The sequence below is a fragment of the Mixophyes fleayi genome, chromosome 5 (assembly GCF_038048845.1).
Source record: "Mixophyes fleayi isolate aMixFle1 chromosome 5, aMixFle1.hap1, whole genome shotgun sequence".
Lineage (NCBI taxonomy): Eukaryota > Metazoa > Chordata > Amphibia > Anura > Limnodynastidae > Mixophyes > Mixophyes fleayi.
In genome coordinates this window covers 88,345,732-88,360,053 of record NC_134406.1, presented here as the reverse complement: position 1 = coordinate 88,360,053, position 14,322 = coordinate 88,345,732, and the positions used below count along the sequence as shown (strand labels likewise).

At 41.8% G+C, this 14,322-nt stretch overlaps 1 protein-coding gene across 2 annotated transcripts in view; it reads right to left on the bottom strand.

Moving 5' to 3' along the window:
* EGFR (epidermal growth factor receptor) overlaps nucleotides 1–14,322 on the bottom strand; it is a 199,332-nt gene that overhangs the window by 31,136 nt on the left and 153,874 nt on the right. For both annotated transcript variants that reach the window (XM_075212522.1, XM_075212523.1), the window contains exon 14: nucleotides 8,066–8,156. In XM_075212522.1, coding sequence (XP_075068623.1) covers nucleotides 8,066–8,156 — 91 coding nt within the window. The remainder of the gene's footprint in view (nucleotides 1–8,065; nucleotides 8,157–14,322) is intronic.

Below are 14,322 nucleotides of genomic sequence, written 5' to 3'. Positions count from 1 at the left end.
GGCGCTGTCAAAGAAGCACCGCCGTGGACGCTTCTTTGACAGCGCCGCGGCTGCTGTATAGTACATTGCCGCTATGTAGGAACACTGTTCTTCACGGAGGGGAGGGGTTTCTAGAGAACCAGAAACCCCCCCTGCGTGCGCCCCTGGGATGATTTTCAAGGAGTTATTCAGGGGTGACAACTCAGCACCAGTTTACTTAAATGCTTTAAAAGCCTATTGAAAGTCAGGTTTCGATAGGCCATTTTTTATTAAGTGACCTAGTTCCACCTTATATCAAAAATGCACACCTGGGACAAGACAACATGTCTGTTCTATTCTACTCATAAAGGTTCCATTGTTTTCAGTTACACCACTTGGAATTGGGGACCCCATACATGTAAAGGGGCTCACTCAACATGATAAGTAAATACGGGAGTCTGGCTCTAGATCTATATGAGAAGGCAATGATGTCACCACACAGAACTCCAGATTTAGAAAGCCTCCAATAGCAGCTAAACAGGCATTGCAGGCACTTCCTAGTTACAAAGAGAAGAGAAAAACCAAGCATCCCTTAGCTTGTGTAGCATATTGGGTTCACATTGGTACCTGCAGGGCCCTGGGCTCTGGTGTGGGTGCTAGTAATGTGTTACTATATAATTTGCTGTTGCCCCATGTGTGAAGAGGGGTAAGTACTACTGTCGATCTGCGATCTTCTGTCAGATTTTATCATAAATATTACTATCTCTCCTACAACTTGATACCAATTGCTGAAGTAAGTTCCATTGAGTTACCAGGGTACCCTGGGTAAATGCAACTGGGCACATATCAATGTAATAGAAGCACACAGGCAACATCAACTGAACCAGGGCCATCTTTCCGACTGGGTACGATGGGCAGGTGCCCGGGGGCCCAGCGAACAAGTGGGCCCGAGGCAGGACTCCTATAAAAAAAAGAAAAAAAAAGAAAGGAAAAAAAAAAAAAATGTACCTTTTGCGGTCACCCGGTCAGGTGGCGATCTGGCTCCCTTCCTGGTCCCCTCTTCCGTGCTGCGCTCGCAGTGAATGTCGGGCGTGATGACGTCATCACACCCGACATTCACTGCGAGCACAGCACGGAGGAGCGCAGAACAGCGATGAAGAACAGAAGAGGATTCGACTCGAAGAGCAGGGCGATTGAAAGGTAAGTTAAGGGGGATTCGGAAAAAAGTGTGTATATATATGTATATATATATATATATATATATATATAGACTATTTTTATATAAGAAAAGCTTGTGAGCAGGGGCCTTTTACCGTGTTTTATTACATTTTATTTTTATATAAATCGATATTACTAATAATAATCTAATAATCTGATTGTAGATTATATCAATTTTATTTGCAGGCAATAATTACAGTATCAATGCCATACCAATCTATTTGCATATAATTTTACTGTCTATAAGTTGATATAATTAGAATATTGGAAATCGTTAATCCCTATCAGAAAATGTTGCTAAGTAAACCTTTAAGTGGTTAATACTTTTGACCGTGGTCTGACACAGTGTGATACAGATAATGCTTCAGGCATCTGGTATTTCAGATTTGTCCAGATGTTAGTCTTCAGCATTATGTTCCAGCTCTGTATTATTGTGCTATATTTAAAGCAATATGTAATACTATCCAGTTCCTGTCCTGATTTAATACTTCCCATTGATGAGCTGTACAGTCTTATCAACTTCTGAGAAAAGAAATAAAAAGCAATTGGGAGAGTACATACAGGATGACATAGGAGAGTATTCATCAGCATTCATGTGGATGTGTAAAACATAACATCCAGGAATTAAATAATCAAAATGCAATTTTCCTTCTGGTGCTACATGTAAATATCAATTCAGTGTTATTTGTTTTACCCATTATTGCTGTCTACTGTGGGTATTTTCGCCAGAGATAGGGCTTCTCCTTATTTACCATGACTCCCTCCAGGGCTGTCATCAGAATGTGTGGGGCCCAGTACTAATTAATTTGGCAGAGCCCCCCACCCCACCACCGTACATATGCCCCCTACTCCCTCTGCATAGTACATTCCCCCCTCCCTCCTCACAGTAAATGCCCCCCCTCCCCTCTGCACAGTACATGCACAGACCGATTAATTTTTACTTAGTTTTCATAGACACAGGGGAGTGCTGGCAAAATGTAGCCTGGGGGGCAAGACTCGACTCAGCAGACTACTAGGAACATTTTAAAGGAAACAAAATGCAGGTGGCCCATTGATCCAGCCCAAGGTAGCCCAATATAGGACTGGCCCGTGTCTCCCCTGGCCCCCCAGCCCAACCTGCCCCTGCATGGACAGCAACAGTACAAGTATTATTGCTATTGCCATCTCAGGATGGTGATATCCCAGGATCAGTACATGAAAAAAATATTAAAATAAAACATTTTTTTCCATTTATATTAAAGTACATTTTTTTCCTTTTATTTTTTTAACTTTTAATTGTAAGCCAAAGTTTGGTCTTCCAGTTTCTGTGGGCGAGTCGGCAAGCTGGCTGGAGAAGCCATAAGCTTTCTATTACCACCTCCAGCCAGAAATTTTAGTAGTAAAGAGAATACTTTCACAGATCTCCCCAACGTTAACCTACTAACCGGTCCCCCCACAGACCTCTTACCCTTTCGCTTCCTGATTTAGTCAAATAATACCATCTCAGGATGATGATGATACTGAGCTTTTCTGTCCATTTCACGACAGAATGCTTAACATAGAAAGCTATGGGGTCTGAGCCGCAGTGTTATGCCACCGGTGGAAGAGAAGAAAACTAAAAGACCCCACAACAATACACAATACACAATAGTGTCACTGCAGAGGAGGATTTTTCCGGGGATGGCCAAACAGGAGAGCTTTGATAAATAGTGGCATTACTACTTTCTGTATCACTGTGATCAGCACCGACACAGATTGTTAAGCACCACTGAAAAACTGGCAAAATGACCCCTAAAAACAATAACAAATCTATAAGCCCCAGCGTCAAGCATGTAGGTAATGAAAAAATATAAGTACCCTGCTTGTGAATGCAATTGATGATATTGCATAATGGTCCAGCCAGATTGTAAACAGAAAAACTGCTTCATTGGGCTATATGATCCAGGCAGCTCCCCGAGCCGCGAGCTGAAATCCAGCGTGAAAAGTACTGTAATAACGGTATTTACGCGCACTATTACCATAATGACGGTAATAGTGTGCGGGCGAGTTACTTTAGGCTGTAACGCCAACAATTGAATATGCCCCTATAAGTTGTTTAAATATGGAGGAAGAAAAAGAAGAAGCATTTGTGCGAACTGTATATAGGGCTAGTAATCGGGTAGAATTTTTTTGCAGGTTAAAAAGGTTGTTGAGGAATTTGGTAAGCTTGGCTAGGGCCTGATCAACCACTAGGCTGACCAGGCTGCAGCCTGGGGCGCTGGGTCCCGGGGGGTGCGGCGCTGCGGGGATTTATTTTTTTTTTTTAATTTTTTTTTTTTTTTCTTCATTCATTTTTTTTTTCCGGGGCGGGGGAGGGGGGGTCACCGCGGGGAGTCGCCGCGTGGGGGGGGGGGGGGGTGTTGCCGCGGGGGGGGTGGAGGGCTTGACGATCAAAAGCATTGGTGGTCAGTGGTTAGCAACACACAGCCAATTGCCAGGCTGCCTGTTGCTGTGCAGTAGACAGGAAGCGGGACGTCTTCACTTCCTATCTGCTGTTCTGAGGAGAGGAGCGACGCTGGCACAACTACAGGTAAGTGAAGGGGGGAACTGCCCTGCATATCTATAGGGAGGGGGGGGACTGCCCTGCATATCTATAGGGAGGGGGGTAACTGCCCTGCATATCTATAGGGAGGGGGGGTACTGCCCTGCATATCTATAGGGAGAGGGGGGGAACTGCCCTGCATATCTATAGGGGGGGGAACTGCCCTGCATATCTATAGGGAGGGGGGGAACTGCCCTGCATATCTATAGGGAGGGGGGGGGAACTGCCCTGCATATCTATAGGGAGGGGGGGGACTGCCCTGCATATCTATAGAAGGGGGGGGAACTGCCCTGCATATCTATAGGAAGGGGGGGGGGAACTGCCCTGCATATCTATAGGAAGGGGGGGGAACTGCCCTGCATATCTATAGGAAGGGGGGGAACTACCCTGCATATCTATAGGGAGGGGGGGAACTACACTGCATATCTATAGGGAGGGGGGGGACTACCCTGCATATCTATAGGGAGGGGGGGGGGACTACCCTACATATCTATAGGGAGGGAGAGGATGGACTGTCATGCATATGTATAGGGAGGGAGAGGAGGACTGTCATACAAATCTATAGGGTGGGAGGGGGGGCTGCCATGAAAATCTATAGGGAGGGAGAGAGGTTGATATGTATGAAGGAGGGCAGAGGAGGGGGGGCTGATATATGTGACTGGGGGAGTTTTGATGTGATGGGGGGGATAGCTACAGAGTGGAGGTAAGGAAAATAGCTGCAAGGGGGATGGATGCAGGGTGGGAGGTAAAGAAAATGGCTGCAGCAGGGGTTAAGGAAAATGGCTGTGGGGGGGGGGGTTGTGGTTAAGGAAAATGGCTGCAGGGGGTATTTAAAAAATAGAGCAGCTTTGGGGGGCAGAATCTCATGATTGTGTGGTGGTCACATGGGTGGTCTCAGCAATCACTAGAATACTAAATATTAGTGAGATGGGGCTGGTAGAGGTTTGTATTTGATTGACAACAAATATTCAGATATTGCTTATATATGCCTGTCCAATGGGGTACTTTTAGCTGGCCATAATGGAGTGTTTTGTTTTAACTAAAGGCCTAATCATTCAGGGTTTGCATTATAATACATTTTTGCATTTTTAAAACAGGACGCCAACTTTCTAGAAGCCAGCGAGAGGGTAACAAAGTTGCAAGAGAGAAGAGCAAGAACAGGTAAGAGACAATGGCACAATCTGTCTAAATTTGAATGCTGGAGAATACACCTGAACATTCATATTCAGGAGTGTTCCTATACACCTATATATTTTCGGAGGAGGGGGGGGGCGCTGCGGCCGTATTAGCCTAGGGCGGCCAGAACCCTTAATCAGGCCCTGAGCTTGGCTGAAGAGGCCAGTTTTCAAGGAATGCTTGAAGTTTTGAAGGCTAGTGGAAAGTCTTGTTGTGAAAGGGAGGGAATTACACAGGGTGGGTGCAGCTAACTCATTATTAGGTTAGCATGTGAATCATATCATATTGCAAATTTAAAATAGACTAAAGACATTAAAATCATTGAGGCATCACAGAGATATGCAAGTAACAAAACAGTTAAATGATTCAGAGTTTGGGAATATGTGGGTGTGAGGTAAGGAAGTACAGAGCAGGATGGAGAGCGCATTAACAAAAGCCTACCCACTGCACATCCAGCCAGGCTAACATGATCTCAGGCTTGCACTCCACAGCCTACTTCAATTTTTCTAGAAAATGGAAACAGCTTCATCCAAACGTGAGAGAGATATTGGAAGACACATTCTTATATGGTTTGAGTTATAGGAATTATGTATCAGTTTAATCCATTGCTAGAAACTCTGATACATGAACCAAAGACAAAACACTTCTCCGCACACACATACATCTCTTAACTCATCTGCTTTCCCACAACTCATATGAGAAATAGATAGTTCTCACCCTCAATACCTCATTAATTATATTTCATTTTTTTCTCAGCAAAATCAAACAAGCTAAAAATGAAAGGAAATCCTGCTAGATGATTGTGGATTGGAAAGTCCCTATATTCTGTGTGCACTGGTGTCTTTAAGGATTTTTGACTGAACCTACCCACAATGTATTTTTCTGCTCAGGGCCATTGAGGCCAGATGTGCAATAATATTTGCAAAGAAAATAAAAGTATTGAAGAAGAGAGTCATCCTGTTACTCTTTCTCCTTCTGTCCCAACCTCACAGACAGGAAGCTGTGCTTCCGAGAAGTTTCACTTGTGCTTGTTCCCCTCTCACTCTTTTATCTCTCTTTCTCTCTAAGCAAGTAATTACTGAGCTCACTAAACATGGTCCGCAGTAGTTTATGTAATAGTTATGAAACCTAGGGATAGGTTGAGAGTAAGTGGATGTGGTGTTATTATTATTATTTATTTTATATATATATATAAAATCATTTTTACAATGTGCACACTTTTTCTTTAAGGATTTTATTTTTGTGTGCAATGACAGGCTGATATAGACAAATAAAGGTTTCAATTAACTATTAAATAATAAACATGGGTGAAACAGCTAAAATTAAATATTGTGAGGTTATTCAGGAGTTACCTGTAGATATGTCTTATGCAGGTATTTGCCTGCGAGCACTGTGAGTGCATGGATAGTAAGTTGGGGGTAGGGAAGAGGGAGGAAACGTAGGCTGGTCAGAAGACAGATGTATATAGGGTTAGATAGTTAGCCACAGGTATTAATGTACACTTTTTCTAAGTAATATATATAAATAAAGGTGAGAGAAGTTGCTGTGAACTTCATGCAAACAAAGCAAAAGAGGCTGTTTCACAGAGTTGCAAAGTTCCAGTGATGCAAATCTCCAAATTCCAGCTTTGCTTAATAATACTGCATTTGTAAATTCACACTTGCGACGGCTTGCAACTCAATACGACTGTCAATTTTTCTGCTGTGTGGCGTGGTTGGATTAGGACTGAAACATTTAACGCAAACCTCTGCTGGAAATACATTTCGAATTTTGCAACCAAATATTTTGCAGAACTGTTTTGAAAATGTTGCTAATCTCTATGTGTAATATGCATTAGGTACTTCTAAACAGACAGTATTACTACATCCTACTACATGACACTACTGGCAAGTACTGGGGAGGGGGATACAGGTGCATGGAACCCCTGCTTACTAGAAATCCTTTGTCAAATAAATATACAGAAACATTTTCCACTGTCCTTTCTAGCTCTGCACAAGGACTTATAATAACTCCTCTTTGAGGGCAGGGTTGAGGTATAATATTTGTTATATGCTATATGTAGTATTTGTAAATGGCCACTATAATACAGATGTGTTTATATTAATAAGACATTGGCATGTCTCAATGTGAAATGCCAGACCTAATATATTTAGATACGGTGGTTATAAATTGGGAGATCTATGCACCCCACATTCTACCAAAAATCATATATATAAAAATTATTTATAAAAATTATTTATTAAAACCTTATTAAAATTAAAAATTGGGGCAATATTAGCCATGTCCTGGATACATCTAGGACATGTCCCCATAAACCGCCTTTAAATTTAACTGTCCAAACAATCAATCCTATATGCCATGTTTCTTTGCCGTGAGAAATTAGGACTGTCCTACAAGAGAACTGCTGGGGTACAGGCAGAGCCGGATTTAGACCTCATGGGGCCCTGAGCAAGAAACTGGTTTGGGGCCCCCTCCCTGAAAAAATCCATAGCACTATAGTTTTTTAGCATAACATATACCCCTATTCAGGGGCTGGTTAACAGACTTTAGCCCAGGGGGGCAAGCATATAGCACTGGCCCATAAGTAGTGGCCCATTTTTAAAGGGTGGTCTCATCACCGGCCTTGGGAGGGCCCTCTGGGCCCTAGGCAATTGCCTAGGTTGCCTAGTGGTAAATCCAGCCCGGGGTACATGATACAATTCAAACTTTAAACTGTTCTGGAAAGTCCTATAGTAACTCTATGGAAGGACAAAGCAGAGAACCACAAAGAAGAGCACATTGCATTTTATTTTAAAGTGTTATTACAGTAGAACTGGCTCTGGACCATCTTAGGTGGTACCCCTCCAACAGTTGCTGCGCCCTCTCCCACTCTTCTTACCACACTGATAAGAAGCTGTGGACTGCTGACCCTCCATGTCAGCGGCTTGCACTCAGTGTAGTGCACAGTGTGTAAAATATAAACCATCAATGAGTGACATTATATATTTTATGCGTCCACCTAAACCTTGGCTCCCCAGACGGTGGCCCTGTATTAAAGCCTCTGTTTTGTCTTTATTGCATATAAAATTACCCAATATAATTTTGTTCCCAGTAATAGCGTGCACCAAGATTGAGCAATACAATATGTTATATTCATATATTTAGTGTACTTACAGGTCCATTGCAGGTAATAGTATTATTTTGTGGCAAACACTCTGGGTGACATGAGACACAAATGAAATTTTCAGCAAATTCCCGTGGCTCTCTGCAAGGAAAAAAAAGTAAACCAAATGTTTTATTATCATTGAATTGTTACATACAATCTATTACACAAAACACATGCAGTGCTTAGAAAATATTTGAGAAGTTGCTCAGTTGCAGGGCTATAGCTAGTCTGTCAAAAATCCCAGAGCCCAGCCCAACAATTTTATTTTAACAATCATAATACTTCTCAAGTCACTTATTTAGATAAGCAAATACATTTCTTGTAATTGTTAGAGTCTATGAAAAGCGTGTAGATTAACAAATAATTCAGGAGTGTGAGAAAAATAATTTCACTTTATAGAGGCAAATGTTATGTCTGTATCGAGCTAAAACTAGCGGCCAAGGATAAACGCAAGGAGAGTAGTGTTGATATAAAAATAAACTCCCCCCAATCATGAAGAATTGTCGAGCTGCACTCAGAGAGATGGTATGAACTTCTTCAGGAGTGTGCTTAATCTAGGAGGGTTAGAGACCCTACAGTAAATTCTGGAAGTGTGGCCAATTTTTCAGGTGTGATTTTATTTACAAGCTATTACTGAAGGAACTGTGGAGGGAATCCTTGAGCACACTAGCACCAGAGGGTATACCATATGATTTGCTTCAGTTACAGGCGTTCATCTGATTTGTACTACTAGAAGAATCTATGTATAAACTTTCTTCTCCACCAACTTGGTATAATAAACGTTTGTTATTTTGGAGATGCTTTGGTGCCACTCCTTTTTGTGTAAACAGTGATTCTCCCTCCTTAGAATTGACCTACATTATCAATCATGTATATTAAGGCAGGCTTAAAACTTAGAGCACAATATTTCTATTAATTTAGGTTCTGTTTGCTCAGATCACTCTGCCAACTGAAGACAGATTGTGGCTGCTTCCGCACCGGTATGGCTCTCAATGGAAGGCTTCTCACTGAGAATTTTTTTGACTTGTATGATCCAAAATCACTACCAGACCACATAATTAGCAGAATCAACATAATTGCCAGGATGAAAGAAATTTCAGCATATAATATAAGTTTGTATTTCAATTCAATTGGCCTCCCCACTAACAGAATAATGAGGCTTTTAAACTTAACCACTACTAGGATTTTTTGGAGTATTTGTACTCTTTTTTTACTACATCTGTATTTACAATAAATTCACATCAGAATGAACATACAATGAACACACAATTTTTGCAATGAAACTAACTTTTATAGAATTTGAAATTAAAACAACAACAGCTAACAATATTATAAATTAACAAGGAACAAATTAAATATATTTTTTTCTATATATTTAATACATTTAATTAATTATTTTTTCAATTTTATATCTATATATTAATAGCATAAGTACGACTTTTATGAGTAACTTATTTCCATTTTGCCGTTGAAAGGTTTTTGTCTATAGAATTGAAAAAAAAAATGGCGTTGTAATTGGTTGCATTGTTCTGGAGCTATATCGCAAAATTCTGCCCGCAATTTACAACTATGCATTACCATGGTCATCTGAAAAATGGGACAGTTGGCAATACACCTGTGCACCTGCTGGTTGCTCTGGAAACTGTGACAGTTAGTGAACTCTCCCTGTGCATCTGCCGGGTGACTTGGAACATGTGACCTGCTGGGTGGTCTGGAAACTGTGACATTCATTTGCAGCCCTGCTGGGTGACCTGGAACATGTGACCTGAAGGGTCATGAACAAGTTGCTAATTTGAAAGCTACACCAGATTTTTTCTATTTCTTAATAACAGATGGGTGGTTTCATGCTGCTTGTGAACTTTCGAATTAAGCCACTAAATCACTGAATTACAATAGGGGCTTTTATATGGCAGTTACCAATGGCAGTAGGGGGCTCCAGGGCCAAGGATCCCAGTTTACTACCACTATTACCATTTTATTCTGCCATCAATAAAGATCTGAATAAACCAATTCTAGTAATCTTATTCCATCTATATCCAACACTATGACTACTGACATTCACATTAGGTTTATAAGCTGTACAAACTACATAAAGAAAACAGAAAACAGCAAACTACAAATATTTAAATCCTCTGTGGAGCATTTGTAAAAACTGGTGCACCGGAAAAGGCTACTGTAACCCATAGCACTCAATCAAAGATTTAGGGGTATATTTACTAAACTGGAGATGTTGCCTATAGCAACCAATCAGATTCTAGCTGTCATTTTGTAGAATGCACTAAATAAACGAAAGCTAGAATCTGATTGGTTGCCATAGGCAACATCTCCACTTTTTCAAACCCGCAGTTTAGTAAATCTAGCCCTTACTTTAATTTGAAAATAGTTGCTATCAGTTACAGTACCTTTTAATTATCAGTTTTTATAAGCGTTTCACACTATTACAGCCTCAAAATGGCTTTTTAATTTGTGTTAGCGCTGCAAAGATGGTACTAGGGCTCAAGCAATGATTAAATGTCACACTGGAATTTGAATAGATTTAAGATTAAAGGACATTTTAAGTAGCTTAGAAAATGTCATTGGAAATATTATCATTTGGAGATGTTTGTTTCTTCTCAGGTTACTTATGTTGGATGACAACACAGCTGTTCAATTTCTTTTAATTAGTAATAGAAGCCCAGAAGCTAAAACTGGGATTGTGTTTTAAATGGGAGACTTTGGTCACCTGGAATAGATAGGAAAAGAACGGGAAAAAAAGGAAAGCCATATGTCAGTATCATGGATATGAAACAATTATTATGGAACACATAGGCGGTACTTTAAGCACTAGATTACACAAATATAAATATTCTTTGTCTCATTGTTATTAACACTATTTCTATTCCAACCTGCAGGAGTGTGGGGGGTAATATTTTTCCTTATTAATATTAGGGATGTGCACCGGCGACTTTTGGTGTCTCGTGTTTTGTGTTTTGGATTCGGATTTTCGTGATGTTTTGGGTTCGGATTTGTTTCGCAAAACACCTGCCGAAAGGTTTTGGTTTGGATTTAAGGTTTTGGATTCGGATCTTTTTTGAAAAAAGCATAAAAAGTTCAAAAATCTAGTTTTTGGGCTTATTTTCACTCCTACGCTATTATTAACCTCAATAACATTCAATAACAAGCATTTCCACTAATTTACAGTGTATTCTGAACACCTCACAATATAGTTATTAGTCCAAAACGTTGCAACGAGATATCTTTCTGGACTGCGTAGTGGAGTGGTCCCCACAATATAATAAGAAAACAATCAACTGGTCTTAATCGCACCAAAAAATGTACCTGGACTGCGTAGAGGAGTGGTCACCACAATATAATTTAAAAACCCTGAACTTGTATGATTCGCACCAATAAATGTATCTGGACTGCGTAGAGGAGTGGTCACCGCAATATAATAAGAAAACCATCAACTGGTATGAATCGCACCGAATAATGTACCTGGACTGCTTAGAGGAGTGGTCTCCACAATAGAATTAATAAAAAACCCTCCACGGCTCTGAATTCCCAAATTGGGGTGGCCCCAGTACTAAATTTGATACCGGGGCCACAATATAATAAATAGTTACAGCCTCAACTGGTCAGAATTCCAACAAACAAGTATCTGGACTGCGTAGTGGGGTGGCCCTGGTACTAAATTTGATACCGGGGCCACAATACCTCCTCCAAGTTCCAAGTGTAGTGTTTATAACATATAAACACTACACTAATTCTAGCACGTCAATACCTCTTGTTTTAAATAATGACAGGGCATTTAACTTTTGATTACATTTTTTGAATTTGTTGACATTTTCTTTTACTTTTTGAACATGGCAAACGACTGTTGAATGGTCACATAATGCCAAAAAAATAGTTGCAAAATGAAATTGTCCTTGGGCCCTCCCACCCACCCTTATGTTGTTGAAATAGGACATGCACACTTTAACAAACCAATCATTTCAGCGACAGGGCCTAACAAACAACTGTGGCTGAAATGATTGGTTTGTTTGGGCCCCCACACCAAAAAAACAATTCATCCCTTAGATTGTACGCTCCTCTGAGCAGGGCCATCTCTCCTCCTGTTTCCACAACTTCTAACTCTGCTCTCCAGCTACTTAGCCCTCCTCCTCGAGGGTCCTCCACCCCACGTCCACTCTCGCTCCCTCCTCCCCCCTGGGGGTCTCCCTGTCTTCCGCGCCCTCCTTCTTGGGCCCCGTCGTTTGCGGATCCTCCCTCCCCCTTCCCCGTCCTCTCTAGCTGTGCATTGAGCTTACTGAGTTGCTGTGTTTACTGTACTGTGCTGTCTCCCATTGTATTGTAATTTTGTTTGTCTCTGCACGGCGCTGCGGACGCCTTGTGGCGCCTTATAAATAAATATTAATAATATTAATAATAATCTCTCCCTGTATAAACTAAACAGGCTCTACTGAGGAAAGATGTCGTCCTCATCCTCAACCTCTGATTCCTCTCCCCCTACAGTGTGTACTTCCTCCTCCTCACACATTATCAATTCGTCCCCGCTGGACTCCACAACCACAGGTCCCTCTGTACTATCTGGAGGGCAGTGCTGTACTTCATTGAGGAATTGATTATTCATTTTTATAAACATCATTTTTTCAACGTTGTGAGGAAGCAACCTCCTTCTCCGCTCACTGACCAGGTTCCCCGCTGCACTAAAAACTCTTTCCGAGTACACACTGAAGGGGGGACAACTCAGGTAAAATAGAGCCAGTTTGTACAGGGGCTTCCAAACTGCCTTTTTTTCCTGCCAGTAACAATATGGACTGTCTGACATGTCTATTTGGATGGTGTCAGCAAAATAATCCTCCACCATTTTTTCTATTGTGACAGCATCCAATGCAGCAACAGTAGACATGTCTGCAATGATTGGCAGGTCCTTCAGTCCGGACCAGATGTTATCAGCATCCCCGCCAGCGGGTCTTTTAGGAAAACAGAGCTTTTTCCTCGCAGCTTTATCCTCCAAATTTTTGTTTTCCATTATATGTAGCACAAGAGAGCGTACCCCTAAGCCACACACACTCGGCAAAGCCTTTAAAAAATATATGCGGTACAGGAGAGTACCACTGGACTTATACTGCAGAATCAGTGAACTTTGTAATATTGCAGTACCACTGGTGGACTTATACTGCAGAATCAGTGAAGTTTGTAATATTGCAGTACCAATGGACTTATACTGCAGGATTGTTTTTGGATATTTTTTTTTAATTTCTTTTTTTTATAATTTTTTTTTTTTTTTATAACTTTTTTTTACATTTTTTATAAATTGGGAATAATGGGGAAATAACAATGCCCTTAGAAGGACAGAGCACAGGACACAGCACCACTGGACTGAACAGGACACAGCACAGGACCCAGCAGCACCACTGAACTCAGAAGGACAGAGCACAGGACACAGCACCACTGGACTGAACAGGACACAGCACAGGACCCAGCAGCACCACTGAACTCAGAAGGACAGAGCACAGGACACAGCACCCCTGGACTGAGCACAGCACAGCACAGCACAGGATATAGCAGGGCAGAGGACCACCTAACACAACCTCCCTCTACCCTGATCAATGCCTGAGTGAAGATGGCGGCGGCCAGCGGGGAATTTATAGAATCCGAGTATCGCGAGATCCGACAACGGGATTATGACTCGGAGCCTCGCTTTCAGTTTTGCAATTGGCGGGAATACCCGGATCAGTCTCGGATCCGGCTCGGATCGACAAGGTTCGGGTGGGCTCGGATTTCAGATATCCGAGCCCGCTCATCCCTAATTAATATTATCACTTAGTAAAGTGGGGGAGACAGTATTCAATTTCCAGTGAGAGCTATATTACTACTGATGCTACACCTACAAACAGCAGGAGGCTATCACTTCCTCTAAACACATGATTAATCCGGGCAGTGTATGTGCACCTTCTATTCCTCAGAATTATCAGTATATTCCTCGGGTGGTACTTTAGTCTATCATCAATTGTTCACTGCCTGGATCAGCCAGGAGAAAATGGACAAAAAGTGGTCCTGGCACATTTGAATTTCTTCCAAGCTGAGTAGTCTGGAAGTAGAAGTGAGGGATGGATTAAGCCCAGGCGCGGGCTGGCTCGTTTCGGCCCAGGGGGGCGCACAGGCGGCCGCATCGCGTGTCACGTGATGCGGCCGCCTGTGCGCTGACGCAGCCGAAACGGGCCAGCCCGCGCCTGCTCACTTCTATTCCGCCGGTAATATTCTTAAATTATTTCCTCCACGG